A 26,262-nucleotide genomic window follows, 5' to 3' on the forward strand; every position below is an offset into this window, starting at 1 on the left:
TAACGTAAAGGGATTGAACTGTCCTGGGAAGAGATTTAAACTATTCAAGGAGCTACAGCATAGAGAGGCTTGGTGGTATTTTTGCAGGAGACAACCCTTGAGATAAAGTCAAATATAAAGTTGTACTCTAGAAATTACCCAACATGGTTTTATGCGGATTCCCCAATCAAGAGAGCTAAGGGAGTAGCAATAGGGATTGCAAAAAATGTAAGGCTGAAGAGAGAGAGAGAGAGAGAGAGAGGTAGATCCTAAGGGGAGATTTTTGTTTTTGAAGGGTAGACTACAAGAGCAGGAATGTACAATTGTGAATATCTATTGCCCAAATAAAAGACCAGAAGCTTATCTGAAGGGAGTCTTGAGAAAACGGATGGCCTTTAAGAAGGGACGCTTGATAGTGGCAGGGGATTTGAATTTTGTATGGACCCACAAATGGATACGACCTCTTCTGTGCAACGAGAGGGAGGTAGAGCTCTGAAAATCCTGAAGAGAGTGATACAACAGTGTCAACTGGTGGATATCTGGAGAGTGATTCATGGAAAAGAGAGACTATACCTTCTTCTCCAAAGCACACGAGATGTATTCCAGATTGGACTATATATTGGTAGATCATCAACTTATAGAAATGGTGGATAAAGCAGAAATAGAGGCGATGTCCCTTTCAGATCATGCCCCTGTTACACTGAAAGTGAGGTGGGGAAGACGATCGACAGGTGGGATAGGTTGGAAGTTGAACAAGGCTCTTCTCCTGGATCAGGTGGATCAGAAAATTAGAGAAGAGATTGAAAGATTTTTTTTCAAGAGAATGAGACAGGGGAGGTGTCAGTGGCTACAGTGTGGGAGTCCCATAAGGCCTACATAAGAGGTATATTGATTGCGTCCGGGGCAAAAAAGAAAAGGGAAAGAGAAAAACTTACTGGGCTGCTAAAAGAAATATTTGACTTGGAGCAGATACAGAAAAGTAAAAGATCAGAAGAGATAAGACAGAAGGTAATAAAGAAAGAAGAAGAACTAGAGCTACTGATGGAGGAGGAGAAGAGAAGAGTTTTCAACAAAGTTGCAAGTGAGATGGGGAGACAAACCAGGAAAATATTTAATGAGAGCCTTGAGGGAAAAGAAAAATAGGAACTATATAGAGAAAATAAAAAACCCCAAGGGGGAAATGGTTTATTCTACTAAAGAGATCATTAAGGTGTTTAGAGAATACTATAGTAAGCTGTATAATATTGCCTCCCAAGATCCAGTAAATATAAGCGGAAATGAGAGGAGAGAGAAAAGATGGGAATATTTAAAAAACGCAGGACTACCGAAGCTAAGTGAAGATCAACTGAATTCCCTTGATTTGGAAATTACGCAGGAGGAAATAATAAGAGCATTAAAAAGTACTATGACGGGGAAAAGCCCAGGCCCAGATGGTTATACAGTGAAGTACTATAAAAAATACAGTGACTTAATACCTAAATTGAAGAAATATATGAATGCCCTGGGAGGAGAGATGGAGATGAGACGGGAATCTTTACAGGCCCATGTGGTGCTGATACAAAAGGAAGGGAAGGATGTTTCTCAGTGCTCTAGCTATAGACCGATATCACTTTTGAACATAGACCCTAAGCTATACGCAAAGGTTCTAGCAAATAGGCTAAAAGATTTTATGCCAGAATGGATCCAGGGGGATCAGGTAGGATTTGTTCCAGGAAGGGAGGGCAGAGATAATGGGTTGAGAACTTTGTTGCTTATCCAGAAAGCTAGGAAGGGGAAAACCCCGGTAGTAGTGCTTTCGATCGATGCTGAAAAGGCATTCGATAGAGTAGATTGGGGCTTTATGATGGATACCCTGGAGACTCTAGGAATGGGAGTAAGAATGAGAGAGTGGATAGGAAAGTTGTATAGAGAGCCCTCAGCGGTTGTCATGGTTAATGGAGAGAGGTCGGAACCTATTGGGATGTCAAATGGAACTAGACAGGGATGTCCATTGTCCCCACTGTTGTATGTATTGGCGTTGGAACCTTTATTGGCAACTATTAGGAAGAATATAGATATAAAAGGAGTGCAGATAGGAGGAGTTGAACATAAAGTGGCTGCCTTTGCGGATGACCTGTTGTTCTATGTGGGAAATCCTAGGATAACACTCCCAAATCTAATGAAGAGCTTAAAGGATCATGGGGAGTTATCAAACTTTAAAATCAATCCAACAAAAACTGAGATCCTAAATGTAAACCTTCCAAATAGTGAAAAAGAAAAAATACAAAAAGAATTCCCTTTTATATGGAAAAATAGAGAGAAAGTATTTGGGGGTTAAACTTTCTGCTTCATATACGAACCTGTATAAATTAAACTATATCCCACTCTTAAATGAGATCAAGGAGGAACTAAGGAGATTGGGAGGAGGTAATCCGTCTTGGATAGGCCGTATAAACTTGATAAAAATGATAATTGTACCAAAAATCCTATATAAATTCCAGATGATTCCAGTCAAAATCCCAGAGGTTTATTTTAAAGTAATAAAAAGGATGTTAACAAAATACATATGGAAAAATAAAAAACCTAGAATATCATATGACTTGTTAAGTAGAAAAAAGGAGAAGGGAGGTTTGGGAGTGCCAGACATCAAGAGGTACTATAGAGCAGCAGTTCTAGCGAGAATTTATGATTGGACACATAATTCAGAGGGGAAAAGGCGGGTTAAGATTGAGAATGAATTAATTGGAGTTACCTTGAGTAGAATTATATGGGCACCAGCACAATATAGAGGGTTAAAAGATACGAGTGTTTTTACATTAAATGTTTTAAAGGTTTAAAGGATAAATTGCATAAACTTATGAATTGGGATTTTAATTCACAATTAATATCACTGAGGAACACAGATTATTTCCCTCCAGGTAAGGAGGAGAGCACAGGAAAATGGTTTAAAAAAAGGATATCCAATTGAGAGATATTATGGAAGGACAGGAATTGAGAACACTTAAGGATTTGAAAAAAGACAAAAGGGAACTCTTCATTAAAATAGATGAGTGGAGATATCACCAATTAAAACACTTTGTCAGAAACCTTCCAAAACCGTTGAGATTGAGAAAGGATTGGAATCTGTTTGAGAGGTTGTTGGAAACACGAGGTGGGGTTGTTGGAAACACGAGGTGGGAGGCGGGGCACGGCTAAAGTTTATAAGATCCTCACTGAGTTAGACACATACACAAAACCAATGTATATAGTAAAATGGGAAAGAGATTTGGGAATAGAGATAGAGGAAGATAAACAAAGGAAAATATATAGATTAATACACGAGAATAGAAGTATGAGAGAGGTGGAGGTAAATTATAAGTGTTTAGTGAGATGGCACATTACACCGAAGGTTGAGTATAAGATATGTGGGGAAAATACACTAGAGTGCTGGAGGGGATGTGGAAAGATAGGCACGCTATATCATATGGTGGGAGTGCCCGAAGATCCAAGGTTTCTGGGAGATAATGGTTCAACTAATTGAGAATATCTCTGGGATAAAGATAGGACTGGACCAAGAAGTGTGTCTACTACATAGTACAGAACTATCAGTAAATAAATACAAGGACTTGGGTATATGGTGCTATCTGAATGCAGCGAAGGGTCTGATACCCAAGTTCTGGCATAGACCAGAGGTGCCGAAGATAGAGGATTGGGTGGAGAGAACGAATCAGATATATAGGATGGAGAAATTGTATTATATGCAAGAAGACAAGATGGGGTTATTCTCTAAGAAGTGGAGAAAATGGGAAGAATTTATGGTGAAATATATGAAGTAGCAGTGTGAGAGAGATGGAAGTATTTATATATTCTAGTTGAGAAAAGAGGGAATAGAACAATGCAGAGTGGGTGGGTTTATATGGGGGGAGGGAGGTTTTATTTGGAGAGGAGGGAAAAGATAGGGGGGGGTGGTAATGGGAATAAAGATAGTAAGAAATGTAATTAATGATTTGGAAATGGTTTTTGTATGAGAATAATGATGAAATATGTATTATATATGTAAAATAAAAAATTAAAAAAAAAAAAATAATATAGAATTACCTGTTGGTTAAAGCCATGTCTTTCTTCAATAACAAAGGTACTGTATAAGCTCCATGGGAGACCAGTCAGGGAACTGAACAGTGTGGCAAGTAACAGAAATATCAGTGAGTGAGTAATCTATAAAAAAAAAAAGAAAAAACAAAAAAGCAAATTGCCAGCTTTTCTCAATCAAAAGAGAAAACATTGTAAATCAGAGTAATGCAAGTAAAATAATAAGCACTCAATTTGACCACCAAAACGTGTTTTCTCTTGTCCCAAGGGGAAACTTTACACATACATATAATACACATGCTTACATGTTTTTTGGAGGAGCCTGTGGTGGTCTCCCACCACAGAAACAATAGCCACCTTCAAAAATTCATTTTTCAATAACCACAACATTCAGTTGAATTCTTGCAGTTTGACAGGATACACCCCCCCCCCCAGCAATATCCAAGATGCTGCATTTAACCCCTCCAACTACTGCACACTATAGTTAGAACATCTAAAATGCAACCTTATCCATCAATAAATGGCAGCATTTGAAACCAATGGACTTTAAAACACAAATACTTTTCAAGCATACCTCATACTCTGGAGTGAAGCCTGCACGAATCAATATATGTTCTGAAACATTCCAAAGGAGAGGGATACCTCCTAAAATAAGAATGAGCTGCAAAAAAGAAAAAAGTGTAAGATACAGCACTAATTCAGAGTGGCCAGATCACCTAATATAAAGCAATCAACAATACTGTGGATCAGAAGTAGTGTACAATAAACCAAAACTCCAGCAATATTAAAAATATGTAATACCATAACATTATTTAAAAAATTTAATTATATTTCAAATGCAAATCGGTGTATACAATTGAGTATGACTTGAAATCAGACTCTTGTTATCCCATGTACAGTAGAATGAAATCCAAGAGGAAAGAGCCATATCATATTGGACAAGCTGAAACACCAGGTTCTAGCTCAGGGGTGGGCAAACTTTTTGACTTGAGGGCCGCAATGGGTTCATATATTGGACCCGGGGGCCGGACCAAGAGTAGATGAATGATGTGTATGTCATCCATAGTAAGTATAGTAATATTCCCGCATAGTAATTAATCCCCCATATAGTAATTCATCCCCCATATAGTAATTCATCCCCCCTATAGTAATTCATCCCCCCTATAGTAATTCATCCCCCCTATAGTAATTCATCCCCCCTATAGTAATTCATCCCCCATAGTAAGTCCCCAAGTCCCCCCTGTGTCAATTCACTTACCTTTGCTCCGCGCGTTCCTCTCGTCGTGTTCCCGCGCCGTTCCGGTGTAGCATAAAAATCTGTCTCCTATGAGGATCTGTCCCCCTCGACGTATCTGCGCATGTGCCGGAGATCGCCGATCGGCTGCTAATGCCTGAAACTGGCACATGCGCAGATACGTCGAGGGGGACAGATCCTCATAGGAGACAGATTTTCATGCTACACCGGTCTTCATGGCGGACTGTGAGAGGAGCCTAGCGGGAGCCTAGCTCCGCGGGCCGGATTAAAAGGTCCGCCGGGCCGTATACGGCCCGCAGTTTGCCCATTGCTGTTCTAGCTTCAGCTAGACATGAAGAATGCTACTCCTTCAGAACACTGTAGGTAGCAACAAAGTTTAATCAGGTGCAACGTACATCTCCTCCTGATCCCCAAGCGTGTAGAAGACTAATTTGTCCCAGAATTATTATATTATAAATTATATAACAAACTGTGTGTGTATAATATATATATATATATATATATATATATATATATATAAAAAGTCAAGTTTCTGTAATGTACAATAATTAAAAAAAAAAAAAAGGGAGGAGGAAGGAGGACACAAAGATTAGTAATTTCAGAACTTTTTCCACCTTTAATGTGACCTATAAACTGTACAACTAAATTGAAAAACAAACTGAAATCTTTTGGGATGGTTGGGGGTAAACATAAGAATAACTAAAAAAATGTGGTTGCATACGTTTGCACATCCTCTTTATAACTGGGGATGTAGCTGTGTTCAGAATTAAGCAATCACATTCAAAATCATGTTAAATAGGAGTCAGTACACACCTGCCATCATTTACAGTGCCGTTGATTAACCCCAAATAAAAGGTCAGCTGTTTTAGTAGGTCTTTCCTGACATTTTCTTAGTCGCATCCTACAGCGAAAGCCATGGTCCGAAGAGACCATATCTTTAATATATAGAAGGTATATCTAAAGCATCAGAGGGATCTCTGTTAAACAGCATCAGTCAGGAGAAGGGTACAAAAGAATTATTAGATATACCATGGAACAGTGAAGACAGTCATCATCAAATGGAGAAAATATGGCACAACAGTGACATTACCAATAACTAGACGTCCCTCTAAAATTGATGAAAAGACAAGAAGAAAACTGGTCTGGGAGGCTGCCAAGAGGTCTACAGCAACATTAAAGGAGCTGCAGGAATATCTGGTAAGTACTGGCTGTGTGGTACATGTGACAATCTCCCGTATTCTTCATATATCTGGGCTATGGGGTAGAGTAGCAAGACGGAAGTCTTTTCTTACGAAAAAAAAAAAAAGCCCAGCTAAATTTTGCAAAAAACACATCTGAAGCCTCCCAAAAGTATATGGGAAAATGTGTTATGGTCTGATTAAATCAAGGTTGAACTATTTGGCCATAATTCCAAGAGATATATTTGGCGCAAAAACAACACTGCACATCACCAAAAGAACACCATATCAAAAGAACACCATACCCACAGTGAAGCATGGTGGTGGCAGCATCAAGCTTTGGGGCTGTTTTTCTTCAGCTGGAACTGGGGCTTTAGTCAAGGTAGAGGGAATTATGAACAGTTCCAAATACCAGTCTATATTGGCACAAAACCTTCAGGCTTCTGCTAGAAAGCTGAACATGAAGAGAAACTTCATCTTTCAGCATGGCAACAACCCAAAACATACATCCAAATCAACAAAGGAATGGCTTCATCAGAAGACAATTCAAGTTTTGGAATGGCCCAGCCAGAACCCAAACTTGAATCTGATCGAAAATCTGTGGGATGATCTGAAGAGGGCTGTGCACGGGAGATGCCTTCGCAATCTGACAGATTTGGAGTGTTTTTGCAAGAAAGGCTGGGCAAATATTGCCAAGTCAAGATGTGCCATGCTGAGTGCTGTAATCAAATCAAAAGGTGCTTCAATAAAAGTATTAGTTTAAGGGTGTGCACACTTATGCAACCATATTAATTTAGTTTTTTTTATTTTTACTTCCCTCCACCTAAAAGATTTCAGTTTGTTGTTCAAGTGGGTTGCACACTTTATAGGTTACGTTAAAAAAAAGTGGAAAAAGTTCCGAAATGGTTTATCTTGGTCTAATTTTTTACATCATAGAAACCTGTCATTTTAACAGGGGTGTGTAGACTTTTTATATCGTGTGTGTGTGATAGAGAAATATATACACACTTACAGAAGTGAGTACACCCCTCACATGTTTGTAAAGATTTTATTCTATCTTTTCATGTGACAATACTGAAGAAATGACACTTTGCTTCAATGTAAAGTAGCGAGTGTACAGCTTGTATAACAGTGTAAATTTGCTGTCCCCTCAAAATAACTCAACACACAGCCATTAATGTCTAAACCACTGGTAACAAAAGTGAGTACGCCCCTAAGTGCTCCCCTAGGCCCCCCCAGAAAGTGCAGTGTCAGTAGATCACGGTCACTTGATACATTGCACACGCATTAGCAGGTACATTTTTCTGTAGCTGTTCAAGCAGTCCCTGACAGGCAGGTGCTCTCTTTTTCCCCCGTGAGTCGCACTAGGTACCTATAAATTTAGAGGCCAAAATGTCCAAACGAAAGGTACACTAAGTGAAGAGAACAAGAAACTCAATAAAGAGATCAATGCAGAGTGCAAACACCCAGCTCCTATGACTTATAAAAAGCATAAAAGTCCAATATAGGGCTAAAAAGTCCATATAGCACTAGGGCAAGCCTCATGTAGTAGCAGCAAGCTCTTTTATTTTACACTAGGTGAAGAGGCCTACAGGATTCGCAGTATGTCAGATGAGAGCAAAGGGGAAGCCTCACTGACAGAATCTGCCTCAGAATACAAACCTGCAGAGAGCAGTGGCACCCTGACAGATAGCTCAGATGATGGAGTAGAGGTCAGGCATACCCCATTCCCAGGTTGCTGAGGTGTTAGCTGCATATGAGAATCATCATGCAGTTCTGAATGCCAGTACTAGAGTCGCTCTACCTTTTGGTGAGCGGCCTAGTATATCCTGGTCTTTTACATACCAACACTGCCATGGTGACATGGCCAGTCCCATAAGTGCAGTACAAGCTGGTGTGGTGGCTAGCACAAGCAGTGTCCCGCAGCAACCAAGCTTTCAAACAGAAGCCCGTAGAGCCCATAGTGTCCTTCCAAATCCCGATTGGCAACCCACAAATTCTGCAGTACCTGTACTTATCTCATTCACTGCCCAACCTGGAATTCAGGTGGAAACAGCAAATTTAACTACCCCCCTTGATTTTTTGGAGCGGTTTTTCACAGAAGATCTGTATGGATTGTGGACCAAAGCAATTTATATGCACACCAATTTATCACCACCAACCCAAACCTTGCCAGACCATTTATGGTTTCCAAATTTAAAATCTTTTTTGGGCCTAACCTTCAACATGGCCATTACTAAAAAGAATGAATTGCGGTTGTATTGGTCTACAGACCAGATTCATCATATGATTGTGTTCTCTGCTGCTGAGGCATAGATATGAGAATATAATGCGATTTATGCATTTCACCGACAATACACTAATCGTCCTCAGGGTGACCTTGAATATGATAGGCTCCACAAAATTCGTAAGTCACCTTAACCAGCAATTTGCAGATGTGTATACGCCCCCGCAAAACATCTGCGTTGAAGAGTCCCTCATTAATATTCCTGGCCTTGCATTTAGTTTTTCCCCAGCAAGCGTGCCATATATGGGGTCAAAATGTACAAGACCTGTGAGAGGGCAACAGGCTATACATGTAAGTTTTGGATTTACGAGGGAAAAAATAGTCACGTGGAGCCGCCCAGCCTACATAGGGAACAGTGGCAAGATAGTTTAGGACTGTGTCACCCTTTTTCCATATGGGGTACCACTTATACATGGACAATTTTTATACAAGCATGCTACTATATTGACATTTGTACAATCTAGGAATTGGCACATGTGGCACCGTGCGACCTAATCACCACGCTTCTCCCAACGGCTTATAAAGCCAGACTTAAAAGGGGGAGAAAGCCTGCTTGAAAAATGATGAATTGCTCGCAGTAAAGTAAAAAGGACAAACTGGATGTTTTCGGCCTGTCTTCCCTTCACGCAGACACAACCATCCAAATTTCCATGGCAGCTGGTGTTGTTGAGAAGCCCCTCTATGTCCCCAACTATAACCTTAACATGGGGAGGGGTGGACTTCAAGAATCAGATGATGAAGCCGTACGTCATTTCCCGTAAAGCCAGACGCTGTACAAAAAAAAAAAAAAAAAGTGTCTGCATATTTATTTCAATTGGCTCTGTACAACGCTTTTGTGCTTTACAAAAGCAACTGGACAAAGTGGATCCTACCTAAAATTTCAGGAAGAGATCCTCACTGCACTTATGTATCCAGAAGGTGCTGTGGCCCAAACCCCCAACCCAGATTCAGCGAGACTGCTGCATGAGAGGCAGTTTCCTAATGCCATTCCTGGTACCCCAACCCAAAAAAAGAGGTCGTGCCTGTAGCAGATACGGAATTAGGCATGACACACGCTTTTTTTTGTCTCTCCTGTCCTGGCCAACCTGGTCTCTGCTTCAAGGATTGCTTCTGTCACTACCACACTAGTGCAGTATTAGTATAGGGCACAGCACGGCACAGTCTAGGGCACATATTTACACAGGGTCTCTAAAAATGTTAGGTAATCAGGAAACTGGCTATTGCATTTTGAGAAAACCTAGAATTTTGGAAAGTTTTTATAAACTGGTAAAAATTTAAGAAAAAAGTTAGAAAAAAAAAATATATAGTTGTCGTTTTGAGTTACTGTTCTATGGTTACCGGTGTTTTCTTTGCAGGAATGCAGCGCCGATCTGTTTACTGTGATAACAGGGTGTGCTCTCAGAATATACGTCAGTGCGTGCAGTGCTGCTGGATGAGATTTTTCATCAGCCGTTAAAAAAAAACAAAAAACAAAAAACTCTGGAATCCGTTAGAACATTTCATGTATGCCCAACATTAAAAGTGGGTAGATGCAGGATGGTATATTCTACTGGTGGGCACACTTCTGGCAAAGATTTCTTCTTATGCAGCCTGTGGGCTGAATATGGAAAAAAAAAGAAAAAAAAAGGAACACAACATATATGCCCAACAAGGACTAGCGACGTACTATTACATCACTGGACTCTGAGTGATGATACCAGAAAGATGCCTGCAGCTCGAGGGCAGTAATTCTAGCACTAGACCTCCTGTGTAAATCTAAAGTGGTAGCCCATAAAGGCTTTTAAAGTGTAAACTATGGATATTTAAAATGTACGTAATTTGTCGCCATTGTACGAGACGTGCGCAGTTTTAAAGCATATCATGTCTAGTATCTATTTACTCGGCATAACATAATCTATTATATTTTATTAAATTGGCCAATATATTGTGTTTTTGTACATTAAAATTTTTAAAAAAAAAGCATTTTTTCAAAACTTTTGAGTTTTAAACATCGCTGCGCAAGTACTGTGTGACAAAAAATTGCACCTCCCCATTTTATTCTCCAGGGCAGTCTCTTTCAACCTTTTCAACAAGGAAGAACCCTTGAAGTAACTTTCTGGTCTCAGGGAGCCCCTGCTAAAAAAAATAAAAAATAAATAAATAAAAAATTACTGTATCTACAACTTTTGATACATTAATTGATCAGTGGGAAGAATGCTGCTTACAGATAGCTAAAAAGATCAATGTGTCAGTCGGAACTTCTCTAAGGGCAGAAAAAGTTCATCGCTCAAGGAACCCAAAGCAAACTCTGGAGGAACCCTGGTTGAGAAACCCTGCTCTAGGGTGTCTGCTTTAACCACTTTCCCACCGCCCTATAGCAGATATACTGCTGCAGGGCGGCACAGGTGCGCAAAATCACGTATATACACACACGTGATTTCGCAAGTCCGCATAAGGGGTGTGCGTGATGTAATGATACCATTGCTAGTAGAAAAAAAAAAAAAAAAAAAAAAAAAAAGGAAGAAATACACATTTTGTTTGGGTACAGCATTGCATGACTCTGCAATTACCAGTTGAATTTGCGCAGAGCCGAATAGCAAAAAATGGTCTGGTCAGATAAGGGGGTAAAATCTTCCAGAGGTCAAATGGTTAAATAACCATTGGGTTTTGCTTTTAAAAAAAAAAAAAAAAAAAAAAAAAAAAAAAACAAACAAAAACCACACAAACACACACTAAAAATCACTATACTTTGTACTATTCTGGTATTTTTATGCAATATGTGTCAAAACAAAACCCAAAAATAATCAGTTTTTGATTACTCACACATTCATGTTACATATGAGTGTTATACATACTGAAACTTAAACACACAAACATACCCATACATAAAGAAACTTACTGTGCCTTCTATTTCAGAGTATAATCCAGACCAAAAACTGAAGGTACTTTTATCAAGCTGATAAAGGCGGGATTTCTCAAATGTTTCTGGATCCATAATATTACCGAGTTCAGAAGGCACATGTGTTGTAGTCCGATATACCTTTCTCTGCAACAGAAAATTAAATTATCTCTTTGTAAAGAAAAGTTAAAACAGAACACATGGTAAAGCAGTATTTACCCATTAACCAGCCAACACCAGTTCACACTATAGAAATGCAGTCCAGATGCGTTCCTGATGAGTTTCTGCATGCGCGTTTTTGACGCGTTACGGGGAGTTTTTGATGCGTTCCAGTGTATTATTTCACCCTCTTTCTTCAATTTAACTAGGAACATGTGCATTTTGGTGTGTTCCAGTGCATTTAATGCATTCCAGTACAGTTCTGTGCAGGAAAAGCACTGGAACTGCAAGCACTGATGTGAACTATGACATTGACAACCATATAACCTACTTTCTGTGCATATTGGATGCAGTAAAAAAAAACAAAACACTGAAACACATGTAGTGTGAGCTGGCCCTAATACAACAGCAAATAGAGATCAGAGCACAGGGTTTTCAAAAAAATTAAAGGACCGCTTAGAAAACACATCAGATCTCATTGGGGAAACATATCATGCTGGATTTCTATACTGATATGGACTGGGTAATATGTTAGGAACGCAAGGATGCCCCATCGTTTGATGAAAATGAAAATCAACCTACAGGGGACTGAATTCAAAGATCCAAAAAATCAAAGTGAAAAAATTATGCAGCAGGCCACTCCATTTTGCTGAAATTTCATTGCAGCAACTCAAAATGGTACTCAGTACTTTGTATGGCCCCCACATACTTGTATGCATGCCTGACAATGTCAGGGAATGTGCCTAATGAGACGACGGATGGTGTCCTGGGGTATTTCCTCCCAGATCTGGACCTGAGCTCCTGGACATTCTGAGGTGCAACCTGGCAAGCGGCGGATGGACCAAAACATGCTATCCCAGAGGTGTTCTATTGGATTTAGGTAAGGCGAGCGTGAAGGCCATTGAATGGTATCAATTCCTTCATTCTCCAGGAACTGCCTGCATATGCTCGCCACATGAGGCTGGGCATTGTTGTGCACCAGGAGGAACCCAGGACTGCACCAGCGTTGGGTCTCACAATGGGCCCAAGGATTTCATCCTGATACCTAATGGCAGTCAAGGTGCCATTGTCTAGCCCAGCAATGGGCAAACTACAGCCCGGCGGACCTTTTAATCCGGCCCGCGGAGCGTGGCAAACATCGGCTGTCAGAATGTGTGTAGGCGGGGCAGCGTGAGGAACGTGAGGGGAGCTAGGCTCCTCTCACAGTCCGCCCTGAAGACCGGAATGGCGCGGGAACACGGCGAGAGGAACGCGCGGAGCAAAGCTAAGTGAATTGACACGGGGGGACTTGGGGACTTAATATGGGGGATGAATTACTATAGGGGGGATGAATTACTATATGGGGGATGAATTACTAGGCTTACTATGGGGGAATATTACTATACTTACTATGGATGACACATACACATCATTCATCTACTCTTGGTCCGGCCCCCGGGTCCAATATATGAACCCATTGCGGCCCTCAAGTCAAAAAGTTTGCCCACCCCTGGTCTAGCCTTTAGTAGTCTGTGCATCCCTCCATGGAAATGCCTCCCCAGACCATCACTGACCTACCACCAAAATGGTCAAGCTGAACGATGTTACAGGCAGCATAACATTCTTCATGGCTTCTCCAGACCCTTTCATGGCCATCACATGTGCTCAGGGTGAACCTGCTCTCATCAGTGAAAAGCAGAGGGCACCAGTGGCGGACCTGACAATTCTGGTGTTAAATGGCAAATTCCAATCAAGTTCTATAGTTCCGGGCAGTGAGGCTCAGAGACATTCACACCAGTGGCCTGCTGGAGGTCATTTTGTAGGGCTCTGGCAGTGCTCATCCTATTGCTCCTTGCACAAAGCAGCAGATACCGGTCCTGCTGATGAGTTAAGGACCTTCTACAGCCCTGTCCAGCTTTCCTAGAGTAACTGCCTGTCTCCTGGAATCTCCTCCATGCTCTTGAGACTGTGCTCAGAGACACACCAAACCTTCTTGCAATGGCACGTATTGATGTGCCATCCTGGAGAAGATGGACTGCATGTGCAATCTCTGTAGGGTCCAGGTATCGCCTCTTGCTACCAATAGTGACACTGAACTAATGAAAGTCAGAAAAGATGAGTAGGGGAAAAAAATGTCAGTGGCCTCCACCTGTAAAACCATTCCTGTTTTGGGGGTTGTCTCATTGCTGCCCATCTAGTGCACCTGTTCATTTCATTAACACCAAAGCAGCTGAAACTGATTAACAACCCCCTCTGCTACTTAACTGACCAGATCAGTATCCCAGGATTTTTTTTGAGCAGTGTACTTTCAAAATACAATGTATGCAGGTTTGATATGGCCCCTTTCATATGGGGAAGACTCCACTTGCTCTGTGGGGAATCTGTCCTTTGTGCCTTACGCTTATGCAGAGCAGACACAGACAGCCCACTCTCTATGGAAGGGCAGATGTAAACAGATTGCCAGTCTATTTATATCCGAATTCCATCAGATCCAGTAGACAAGGTGGGAATGAATCCAAATCTGTTTTTAGCGGATAGGATCAGATGCAGGCAGGCGTAAACGAACACGTCCGTTAACATTCGCTGCTCCATAGAGAATAATGGAGGGTCCGATCGGGTCCACCTTTAAAAAACTGACAGATGGACTTGATCAGTCTGCCCATGTGTAAGGGGTCTATGACAATACCATAAAACAGCCTTTTTCAACCATGGTGCCCAGGCACCCTGGGGTGCCTTGAGGTTTCCTCAGGGGTGCCTTGGCAAAATGTCTAAAAATTGCCAAAAACTTGTATACAAGCCAGCAGGTGGAACAAGCCTGCCTTTTATTTACACAAAAGGCCACGGGTTTTAGTTGTGCACCATTACGACCTTCTAGCCACCGGCATCCTGACAACCAATGACATCAGTTGCTAAGGAGGATGTCAGCTGCCTGCACAGCATCCTAGTTTGAATCTCCCCTGCCCCTCTCCATCAGTGCTGGAGTCACATTAGCTCAGTGATGGAGAAAAAAAAACTGAGGGAGAACAAAGACACTGGAATACTAGTCAGTACCAGTGTGCAAAAGTGTATTTGCTTTGGAAGAATAAATCGCCTTCAAATGTTGGGTGTCCTACATGTGTGGATGTTGCTGTGTTATATAAAACTATTAGAATAGTTTAACATTTTAGAATGGGGTGCCCATTTAAAATGGCCAGTCTTGAGGCACCCCATTTTAGAATACAGGGGGGGGGCTGGCGATAAGTGTGTGTGTGGGGGGGGGTAAAGTGCATACAGGTGTGAGGGGGGGGCTGAGTGCGTACAGGTGTGGGGGGGGCTGAGTGCATACAGGTGTTGTGGGGGGGGCTGAGTGCATACAGGTGTGGGAGAGCCATTGGTATACAGGGGTGTGTGTGCATGTGGTGGCTGTATGTATGGTGGGATGAGGGGGCTGCCCTGTCAAATAGGCTTTACGAGGCCCCATGATTTCTAATTGCGCCCATGCTTAGTCCAACCGGACAACACAAACCAAGTGAACCGGGTGAAAAATGAACAGATTTTCTGCAATGTGTAAGGAGCAACTGAAAGCAAGACTATAGCTATTGACTTGGCATACGTGGGGCAGAGGGGTGTCAGAAAAAGAAGTGCTGGATACCCAGGGAGTGCTGCCCAGGTTCAATAGAGGTCTGGCCAGGGTCACAAATAAGTTAAGAGCCGAGGATTTGAGATCAAGATCTCCGCTGTGAAACGATCCAGCAGAAATTCAATGATTACAAGGTAAGGTGGCTGACACAGAACAGTCTATGAGGAAGCACCCTCATCCATCCCCTACATATAGGAAGGGTATCTGGTGCAATCACAAAATAATTTCAGGCAGATCATACTTTCCCAGCTGTATATACAGTGTGCATTCTGCATCACCAATACCAGAGCAGCTCTGGGAAGTCTTGGGACACTGTTGTCTAATCGCAGTTATTGTGTCTGGAATCTGCAAGTCCACGAAATTCACTCTAAATCAGATCGGATGCCCTCCGCAAAGGCTGAAACATAGTAGGAGGCAGGAGGGGCAGCTTCCCCTCCCCACACAGTGTTTTCATGAGGGGAGGGAGGTACCGCATGGCAGGTTGTGCCTTCCTCATCCCATGTGTGCTTTGCCTCTAGCTGGCCCAGCACTATTTACAGTCAGTGCAAGGAGACTGACACAGCAGGGAGGCCCAATGACATTGCTGCCTACGTCCGGGTACACATGAAACCTGAATGGTGGGCCTGGAGATGCTAAGTGATGTTGAGACAAGTGTGCTGGCAACTGGGAGTGAGACTCAGCTGCAAAAGATGATCAAGTGTGCACTTCACGTAGGAAAGGGGAGGGGTGCAGTTTGGCATATTTGCCCTGGCCGCTGAATGACCTGGTCGAGCCCCAACCAATGAGATTTTTGCTGCAGGGGGAAAGCAGAGTGATATAATTTGCATAATTCTTCTCCCTGCAAACTGGATGCTGGCTTGGGCGCCATGCCAGTCGCAGCTCAACCGTGTGGAAGAGATGTGCTGCATGTAACCTGCAGGAGTGCTCATCGGGTTTGACAAGTTGTTAGACATCATAATGGTAAAGTGATTGACAAAGTTGCTGGATGTGGGCCTGTGCTGCGACTGTCTCTTTGCTGGATGGAGATGTCTCCTTGATTGATATACGAGGATATTGCTATGCTGGATGAGGATGTCTCTTTGCTATATGGGGATGTCTCTTTGCTGAATATATTTGGGGGGTTTTTTTAGATCTGCTAGGGGAGGACAGATTAAGAGGGTTTTAGTGCAGTTATGGTTAGTGTAAGGTCCTGCTCAAAAGTCTACCTTGTTGTGGTGGCAGGCTTCATATTTTTGGCCAAAATATAATTCCTGTTAAATTTTGAAAGCACTGATTACTTTGAATACACTTTTCATATATTAAGTTGTACGAGAGTTAAAATAAGTGTGTGCACTTAAGGGCTCAGTGGGGTGGCCAGTGGCCCTGGGGAATGTTGGTGGTCAGGCTGGAGGGGGGGGAGGGGGGGGCCTTACGATGTGATTGGCCCTGTATCTCTCTCGGTGATGTGAGACAGCCATCACAGAGCATGCAGTTCTGGGAGGACGTCAATAGAACATGACTACTGCGCTGCAGCCGTCATTCAGCTATGGCGCGAGCAGCAAGGGGTTAAATGTAAGCCCCAATAGATCTGACAACCTCCCCCTGTAAAGATCACCGCATGATCGTAGTTTCCGTGGGCCAAATCCAGCCCTCTGCAAGATTTTATCCAGCCCTCTGATGTATGGAGGGGGGGGGTGACTTTGAAGGGGAGTGTTGTGTAAGGGGGGGCTTAGGAGGGAAAGCTCCGATGTAAGGACATTGATGGGGGGAGTTTGGAATTTATGTGCTGAAGTTTGTTTTGTTTTTTTCCTTTGTTCCGAATCATATCACGCAGATTACAAAAAAAAAAAAGCTTCAAGTTAATCATATTTATTTAAATATGACTAGTTTATTTATAAAACGGATTTTTTTTTTTCAGCCTGAAAAATATTTGTAAATGTGGCCCCCATACTGAAGTTTGGAGACCTCTGCTATAAGAGTAAATGTTCAAGCTTTTGTAATTTTTTTTTTTTTTTTTTTTTTTTTTTTTTAAGAACGAACAAGATTCAAATTACCTGCTCTGTGCAATGGTAATGCACTGAGCAGCTATGAACCTCCTCTTCTCAGGTCCCCTGCCGGTGCTCCTGGTTCCTCCTCTTCTTGGTGTGCTACCACAGGAAGATACTTCCTATTGTGGCACACCTGTGGGCTTGCTACTGAGCTGTGCATCCTGTGTCTATAGACACAGGCAGCACAGCTCGTCCCTGCCACCTCGTTACAGGATTTGATTGATAGACAGTGGCAAGAGCCATTGGCTCCCATTGCTAAGACTAGGAAGAGGAAAGAGAAGAATTGCAGACGGGAACAGCGCTGGATCAATACAGGACTTAAGTATAAGAGGAGTGAGGAGGTGATACATATCCTAAAACTTTTTTTTTTACCTTAGGCTCCATTCATACTTGTGCGACTTTGGACATTAATCTCACCCAATTATTTTCAATAGCACCTGTTCAAATTGGTGTGATTTAAAGTCACATCTGTGATGATTGTGCGCAATAGAGGCATGGATTCTGTACACGACAGCCATCTTGTTAGGTCTCAGCCATGTTTCCTCCTGTCCTCCCTCCCTCCTCCCTTTGCCCATGGAATGCCTATCTACAAGTTGAACAGAGGTCAACAGAGTCTCTTATCCTAAATAAAACAGCTAGATAAGCTTTAGGGCTGTAAACCGCTTATTAGTCTGGTTCTAAGGGGTCTGCTTGAAAACCACTTTCCTCTGCCCGATCATAAAACAGTAACTCAGTCAGTTAAGACCTGTTAGGCCATTAGAACTAGAGCGCACCATAAAAACGTACATTCCACACGAGTCATTTTTCATACAAAATTCATAAACTTCAGCAGGAACTGGGTACATTAATATATGATATAATTATCTATCCAAATATGGAGTACATATTCGGATAGATAATTTTAATATGAGTCACACGAGACCTTACATGACTATATTAGTACCTACAAGAGAGAAGAAGCAGTCTTTTATACTGAGTGACAAGGATATGCTATGTTTAGTGTCTTTGCGTTTGGAATATAATTCTAAATATTAATCTGCCAGTTGCTAGAATACTACCTGTACCTATTGAAGGTTATTGACCTTAGTATGAAATGGCAAGGGATTTGGTCATGACCTTGGTTACCGCCTAACACCCATCCCCAAACTGGACGATTGGTCATTTGTTCTCAGGAGACACCCCTTTCAGATGATAGAAAAGGACTGACAGCCTGGAGAAAGAAAGCTCTCCTTTAACATCGATCAGGAACCATCTAAGAGACTTGAGAGCCAAGGCAATCTTTTGCTTGGACAATTGGACTCTGCTCAAACCAAGGACTTTTGCAAGTATTTTGCCTTCTGAACTCCCTTCTTTTATTTCTGTTTTATTGTTCTCTTTATATCTTTGTTACACAAGTCCTATTTTCTGAAGTTTTGAACTGGCTCTAAAGCTTTCATTGCAAACTGAAGAATCCCTGTCTCTTGAAGAGTGCTACTGTATGCAATAATCCTCTGAATATATCTGCCTGTGGTGACAGTGTGTATTACAGACGCTTATACAAATATAGTGTTACTGCTTAGATTTGTGAGTTTCCTCCTCTGTAAAAAGGTGGTTGTGGCAGTGTGAAGGGTTAATTGCGTAACTAACCTAACCCAGCAACCATCACTCTCAGGCTGCTGCACATAGATTGTAGTCACGCGAGTTGGAAAATCTTTGTGCAGGGTGCAGCTGAGTGGCATTTTTACGCAAATGACAGCGAGGTGCGAGATCAGCTGGTCCTTCGTGCACGAGTTGGTGAGAAGGGCTGGGGTCGGACGCCTCGTTCCGTCACATCGACTTTGAAAAATGTGCCTGCACTACTTCCGTGCAACTTTTAATACAACTTTGGTAGAGAGAATTTAAAGTTCCAATCAAAGTCTCTCCAATGTTGCACAACTTAAAGACGCGTAAAAGTGAATGGAGCCTAAAAGCAGAACTAATCCCTCTTATCCGATCTGACAGAGGAAGCTGCCATCTTAGCCTCTGATCTGCCACTGCCATGATGCTGCACATGGGATCAGTTATGACTCCAGATATTTAATGGTTTGACAGTTTGGTTGAGAGCATAAGCAAATGTGACAGTTAGCATTACCGGCATGCTGTGAATGTAAGGCCCCTTTCACACAGGCAGACTCCACCAAGGTCCTTGTCTGCTATGCACAAGCACAGCCCGCCGTTCTCTACAAGGCGGTCGGATGCAAGCGAACGGAACACCTGTTTGTTTACATCCACCTGTCATCCGATCCACTAGATGGATGGGGGAACAGATCCCTATCCGTCTGTTTTTAGCAGATGCAGGTGGGTGTAAATGGACAGGCGGTCCATTTACATCTGACCGCTCCATAGAGAACTATTGGTGGTCCAACTGAAAAACAGATAGGCGGACCCCATTGGTCTTCCCATGTGAAAGGGCCCTAACTGGTATTTGAAACCATTAAATCAATGGGTTTAGGTCCACTTTATTACAGGAAATTCATATGGATAAAAAGGGTCTATGACCACTTCAAGTGATAGTAAACTCTTCTTGAATAATTTACCTCCAGGTAAGCTTACCTGTAGGTAAAATTAATATCTCCTAAACGTTACAGTTTAGGAGATATTAGCCCTTTTAGATGTTCGGCGCATGCGCTCTGAAGGAACGGCATACCAGCGCCACATGCATGTGCAGGAGGAACATCATCGCGGATCGGCCAGTCAGCCAGAGCTCGCAAACCTGGAAGGAAGACAAGGTGAAGATGGAAGCCCCGGGGAGCTGTGACAGCGCTCCACCGTAGGGCTTCGTGTCAAGGCAAGTCCTTCATAATGTGCTAGTATGCAATGCAATGCATACTAGCACATTATGCCTTTACCATTCAGGGGTTTTTTTTTCCTTCTTCTATGCGGTTTACTACCGCTTTAAGATTATATACCCCCCCCCCCCCGGTCTTCTGCATTGAAGGGCGTGATGTCGCCATCGTTCCAAAGAGATTTCTAAGGAACAGAAAGCCCCCAGATCTTAGAAGACACTAGCCATGATGCCAATACATCACAGCAAACTGGGCATATAGTCCAGAAGTGATTTTTCTTCCCTTTTTGGGTTTGCTTGATGTTAAGTTACTGTCGATTTTTTTTCCCCATACCACCTCATCAATATTGGTGTACAGACAAGTCCTCAGTCTGCCACTGAAATGGTTGGGTGGGGCCCCTCCAGGAGGTGTTTGGGCGGCAGTTATTTCCAGTTTTCCTTCCCTGCTCTTTTCATCCATTATCTCTGTCAGAGGCTCATGAAATTTTTGACTGTGTTTATGGCAATCCATGTCTTTTAACCCTTTGGCGGTTCTTTCTATTCCTCCTGCCCCTATATGGGGCTATGCCTCTTGAGCACTTCTGAAGAAGAGATGGTGATTGGTCTCGAAACGCATCAAGTGCAAAACATGCATGACCTATCGCTACATAGTTACTGGAATATCAGCTTTTGACTGCACCGCCATAGTCTGTACTGTAACTCATTTTTTTTAAGATTGTATAAATAAAAATTGATTGCCTTTTAACGGTTATTCCACTATTCGATAAACCTGTGCCTTTAAAGTCCCATCAACAAGAGAACCTCTCCATTGTACTCTCTCAGGGATGATGGCACCTCTCACACTGCATCCCTTCCCTTTCCAGATCTTAAAAGACAGTCAAGCCCAGCAGGTGAGAGCCTTCCCACAAGATTTGTGGTCCTCACAGGACCCAGGATCCTGCAACAATGGGTTCCTTTTTACTTCACAGGTACAGATCGCCTCTATTACTATGCAGCCATTTGTACACGGAGGGGCAGATATCAATGGAGGACCTTACATTGTACTACAGTCCACTCAAACCATTGTCCTTGTTGCCCTCGGTTTCTTCTGTCCTCCCAGACGTGTATAAGGGGTTCAGTTGATCGAGTACAGCAGCTCACAGCCCTTTGCTAGGATGTCATGCAGCCATCCTGCTCATCACTCCTCCCTGTAGAGGCCTCCATGAGTGACAAAGCACGACTTCCCCCCTCAGCAGCCTCACTCACCTGCCTGCTGGCCAGATAGGCCTCCCACACGTACACCAGCCATGAGAAGAGCAACACGGCGTAGAATATCTGCCACTCCACCGCCAGCTCAGACAGCACCATGTTGGCAGCCGTACGAGCAGCACCAGCAACCGGCTCACAACCGAAACCAAACCAGCCGAGCGGTGATTGGTCCACGCGTGACGTAGACTACAACCGAAGCCTTCATAGCGCGGTCCTGCCTACTGCAAAGCGCTCATTGGTTACTATGTTAGAAAGCGCCTGCTCTGATTGGCGAAGAACGCTTCCGCCTTTGGAGCTTTTCCTAAGCTATGATTACTCGGGAGCCGCGATTGGTGGAAGGTCACACGATCTCAGCCTCGCGGCATGGAGAGTGATGGATGATAGATGCACAGGGACAATGGAGGACGAGAAGTGGTTGGCTGTATATTAAGTGGGTTACTGACTCTTCAGTCCTGAGAGAGCTACGGGCGTCTTAGGGAAGGAAATGACCTCACAGGTTACATGGAGGCGGAAGACCAGCTGCTTTAGCCACCATTGGAATGTGTGGTTTTCTTCAAGCACTTCTCTAATGCTCCATTTATAGGTATGCATTGTGGCAACGTGCACTAAAAAAATATGTAAACGTAATTGTGTTGCCACAGAGCACCTGTTTTAACCACTCACCTACAGGGCACTTAAACCCCCTTCCTGTCCAGGACAATTTTCAACTTTCAGCGCTCACACTTTGAATGACAATTGCACGGTCATGCAACACTGTACCCATATGACATTTTTAACATTTGTTTTGAGACAGAGCTTTCTTTTGGTGGTGTTTAATCACCTCTGGGTTTTTCTTTTTTTTTGCTAAACTAACCATTTTGAAATTAAAAAAAAAATTTTCTTAGTTTCTGTTATAAAATTTTGTAAATAAGTGATTTTTCTCCTTCACTGATGTGCGCTAATGAGGCTGCAGTGATGGGCACTGACAGGCATCTTAATGGGCACTGAAAGGCAGCACTCATATATGGCACTGATAGGTGGCACTGAAAGGCAGGTCAGATAGGCACCAATGTGACATTGATGAGCACTGACAGCTGGCATTGATGGACACTGACAGGTGGCACAGATGGGGTTACACTGATCATCAGGGCACACTGATCAGCAGTGCCCTGATGATCAGTGTACAAGTCCCCTCTTAGGAATGCCGAGTACCTGCTCTCCTCTCCTCACGAGCTGTCAGCGTGACAGCTCGTGAGGAGAGAAATGCCGATAACCAACATTTCCTTATTTAAATGCAATCAGATGTGAGATGTCTTCGGCTCTTTCCATTGATCGATGATCCGCTGTGTCCAAGGGACACAACGCACCACAGATCGCGGAGCTGCACACGTGCAATTAGAGTGGGAGGACATCATATGACATCCTCCCAGAATGAGAGAACCTCCTTGCGTCCATTTCCTTATATGTGATTCTAAAGGTTTTGTTTTTTTTGTAAAATAACAAACATGCTATACTTACCTGCTGTGCACAGAGCAGCCTGGATCCTCCTCTTCTTGGATTCCCTGCAGGCTCTCCTGTCGGTCGGGTGCCACCACGGTAATCAGTTTTCTATGGGGGCACCTGCTGCTCCGTGTGTGTGTGAGCTGAGGCTTGGCCCTGACCCCTCTCTCCTCATTGGCTGACTGGCTGTGATTGACAGTAGCAGGATCCAATGGCTCCTGCTTGCTGTCTCAGCCAATGAGGAGGCCGAGACCCAGGACAGCTGAGGCTGTCATTCATAGATCGCAATGAGGCTCAGGTAAGTATTGGGAAGGATGCTACACATAGAATGCATGAAGGTAAAAAAAAAAAAAAAAAACCTCCAGCCTTTACAAACACTATAACTAGGAAGTGTCTGTACTTCTGTGGATCACAGGAGTGCAGTTTGTTCTGCACTCCTGTGGCCAGTTTTAAGCTGACAGTGGACTGAATCCTGCTGTCCACTGACATAACTCAGCCAGTCCAAGCTGGGGAAAGATCCTGACTTTAAAGTCAGGATCCACCCCAGAGTCTGGAGCGGCACCTGTCTCACCCTCTCAGCCAGGCACTAAGAGAGCCTGAGCCAGCTGCACCCTCCCTTTCCACAGCCCAGCACTCCAATGAGCTGACCACTGATCGTCACCACTTTCTGCTCACACTGGTGGTGAGAACTCGGTGGTCATGTGATTGCTGCATTCTCACACACAGTGCCGGTGGGGGACAGATGTAGCATCGGCCCGATATTGCATCCACCTAGGTAAGTATAACTTGGGAACAAACAAACCCATACTTCTCTTTTAAAGCAGCATTAAACCCAAAAGGTAAACATTTTTATATTGTAGCTTATCAGTTTTTAGCTCTGGTGGCTTCATTGGTCTCTCTTTTAGGCTTTCTTCTATTTTCATCTGGTGATCCATCCCATAAGTCCGTGTCCATTTACATTGATGAGACAAACCATTTTGCTTTTATTTTTTTTCATGCAAAACATTTTTCCCAAAAAGGAAAAACAAAAAAAAACAAAACTGGTTTGTTGTAACTGATTATAAAGTGTGAGCTGGAATTTGGCTTCAGTTTGTTTGCTTTAAATCTGCTTATACATTTAAACCACTCCCTTCCCTAAGATTGACAATACTGCTGTACCTCCTATGCTCCTTCATCCAGAATGGGAGCACTCATACATGTGGTGTGTTACTGGCCAGATCCTCAGGTAAAAATGGGGGGAGGGGGAAGCCAAAGAAAATGAATGCAGCCATCACATCTAATGAGGGATAAGCTGCAATATATTACATTTTTGGTTTTGAGTTTAAAGTGATATTAAAGACAAGTTAAAAAAACACGCACGCGCGAGGAGTGGTTTTGTACAGCGCAGCCCCGATTCTCTTCTCGGGTCCACTCTTGGCCTCTCCCTCCTGCTGAGTGCCCCCAGAACAGACAGCTTGCTATGGGGGACCTAAGCAGGCTTGTTCCCGAGCCACTGTTCTGTATATTTATTTACACAGAGCTGTGGTTGGCCCTACCCCCTTCTCTCCTCATTGGCTCACTTGCTGTGGTTGCTAGCAGCTTTAAAGTGTATCTATTTAAAATAATATGTAGCACAGACCTTGGACTGGTCTGGCTGTTTGGTCCTGGCTTCTATTGTAATGGATATTTTGGGCCTACAATAATTTTTACCTTCATTAACTTTTGATAGGTATCCAAGCCTCAGTTCTAAAGAAATTCCAGGAAGTGGACATTGAGAACTGCACTAATAGAAAGGACATAAGCCAGGCCTAGATTACACTACCAAGTGGCCAGAGAATTCCGTCAGGTTAAATAGCACTAAAGGGGTATGTGACAAATAACTCTGGGGGGGATATCACTTCAAAGAACTTGATTGAGGTAAATGTGAAGGAAGGCAGCTGGGACCTTTGTCTTCTATAACAGCTAGTGATCCAAACTGACCAGTGTCTTGCTCTCCACCCATTAGAGATTAAGATATGTGGAAGGGTGTGACTTTACCTGGGTGGGTTAATCTAGGGGTGGTCTTTGCAAAGAGTACAGTGAAGGAAATAAGTATTTGACCCCCTACTTATTTTGAATGCCCACTCACAAAAATGATCATTCTAAAAATCGAATGGTAGGTGTATTGTAACACAGACAGAATATAAACAAAAAATTCAAAAGAAATGCATGTCTAACAAATTATGCACAGATTTACATGTTCATGAGGTAAATAAGAATTTGATCCCCCATCATTCAGCAGGATTTCTGGCTACCAGATACCTATCATACAGGTAAGAAGCTGAGATTAGAAGCAGTCTCTTAAAGGGAGTGCTGCTAATCTCATTTTGTTACCTGTATAAAAGACACCTGTCCCCAGGAGCAATCCGATTCCAAACTCGCCACCATGGCAAAGACCAAAGAGCTGTCCAAGGATGTCAGGGACAAGATTGTAGACCTACACAAGGCTGGACTGGGCTACCAAACTATCGCCAAGCATATTTATGTATACAGCGAAGGAAATCTTTATTTCCTTCACTGTATACAGCACAAACGCAAGACCCCCACTTGCTCTTCTCTGGACCTCTTGATCACTGAGCACAATGGGAATCCAAGATTGTCTGCGTAACGTATCAACATTATTCTTTGTTCCTTTTTTCTGTAACTTACTTTCCTGTAGTGGTCTATGTATTGGTAACATTCTGTATTTATATTGTAATATCACTACTTTTAAAGTTATACCAGCTACTTTTTATTGTTTTGCTGGGCCCATGGATAGCCAGCTCAAGTCTGCAAACCAGGTGACAAACATACAACTACCTCTTAGGGGAACCCCCTTAAGGAGCTATACATACATCTACATTCAGGGGAATAGACACAGAGTGCACTTTAGGACACTTGTTTTATTGTTGCAGAGGGGTACCGCCAGACTCCCTTACAGTTTACACTGCTCCTTGTTTATATGGTTTGCTGTTTATGCTGCTCTTTACCAGTGTTGCAAATACTAGGCTTAATTGTGTCACTCACTATATCCTTGAGTGGGCACTGCTGTGTCACACATTTCACAGAGCCTACTTTCTAAACTGCAGAGGTGCTAAAGGGTGGAGTTTCAGCAGTCAGTACAGGAATCCTTTTATAGGCAGCAGAATACCATGGGATATGTGTTTTTTTAGCAATTGAAAGTAAACAGCAGGAGGAGATGAAAAGCATGAAGTTATGGAAAGAGATGGTCAGCAGACAGGCAGAACTCACAGAACAAAAGATTTTTCAAGTAAGCTTATAATGGATTGTCAAAAAAAACTATTGTAGTATTATTACAATGCTGAG

General features: G+C 42.8%; 1 protein-coding gene across 1 annotated transcript in view; it reads right to left on the reverse strand.

Moving 5' to 3' along the window:
- The window catches only part of ZMPSTE24 (zinc metallopeptidase STE24), a 44,346-nt gene extending 22,698 nt beyond the window's left edge, over nt 1-21,648 (reverse strand). Inside the window, exons 1-4 of the mRNA XM_089665186.1 lie at nt 21,457-21,648; nt 11,625-11,771; nt 4,601-4,687; nt 4,036-4,152 (exon numbers count right to left, since the gene is read on the reverse strand). Coding sequence (XP_089521312.1) covers nt 4,036-4,152; nt 4,601-4,687; nt 11,625-11,771; nt 21,457-21,558 — 453 coding nt within the window. The 5' untranslated portion in view covers nt 21,559-21,648. The remainder of the gene's footprint in view (nt 1-4,035; nt 4,153-4,600; nt 4,688-11,624; nt 11,772-21,456) is intronic.
- Nucleotides 21,649-26,262: the final 4,614 nt, after the last annotated feature.

Source organism: Staurois parvus, unplaced genomic scaffold (assembly GCF_062004578.1).
Source record: "Staurois parvus isolate SC_StPar_1 unplaced genomic scaffold, SC_StPar_1.0 ptg002140l, whole genome shotgun sequence".
Taxonomy (NCBI): domain Eukaryota; kingdom Metazoa; phylum Chordata; class Amphibia; order Anura; family Ranidae; genus Staurois; species Staurois parvus.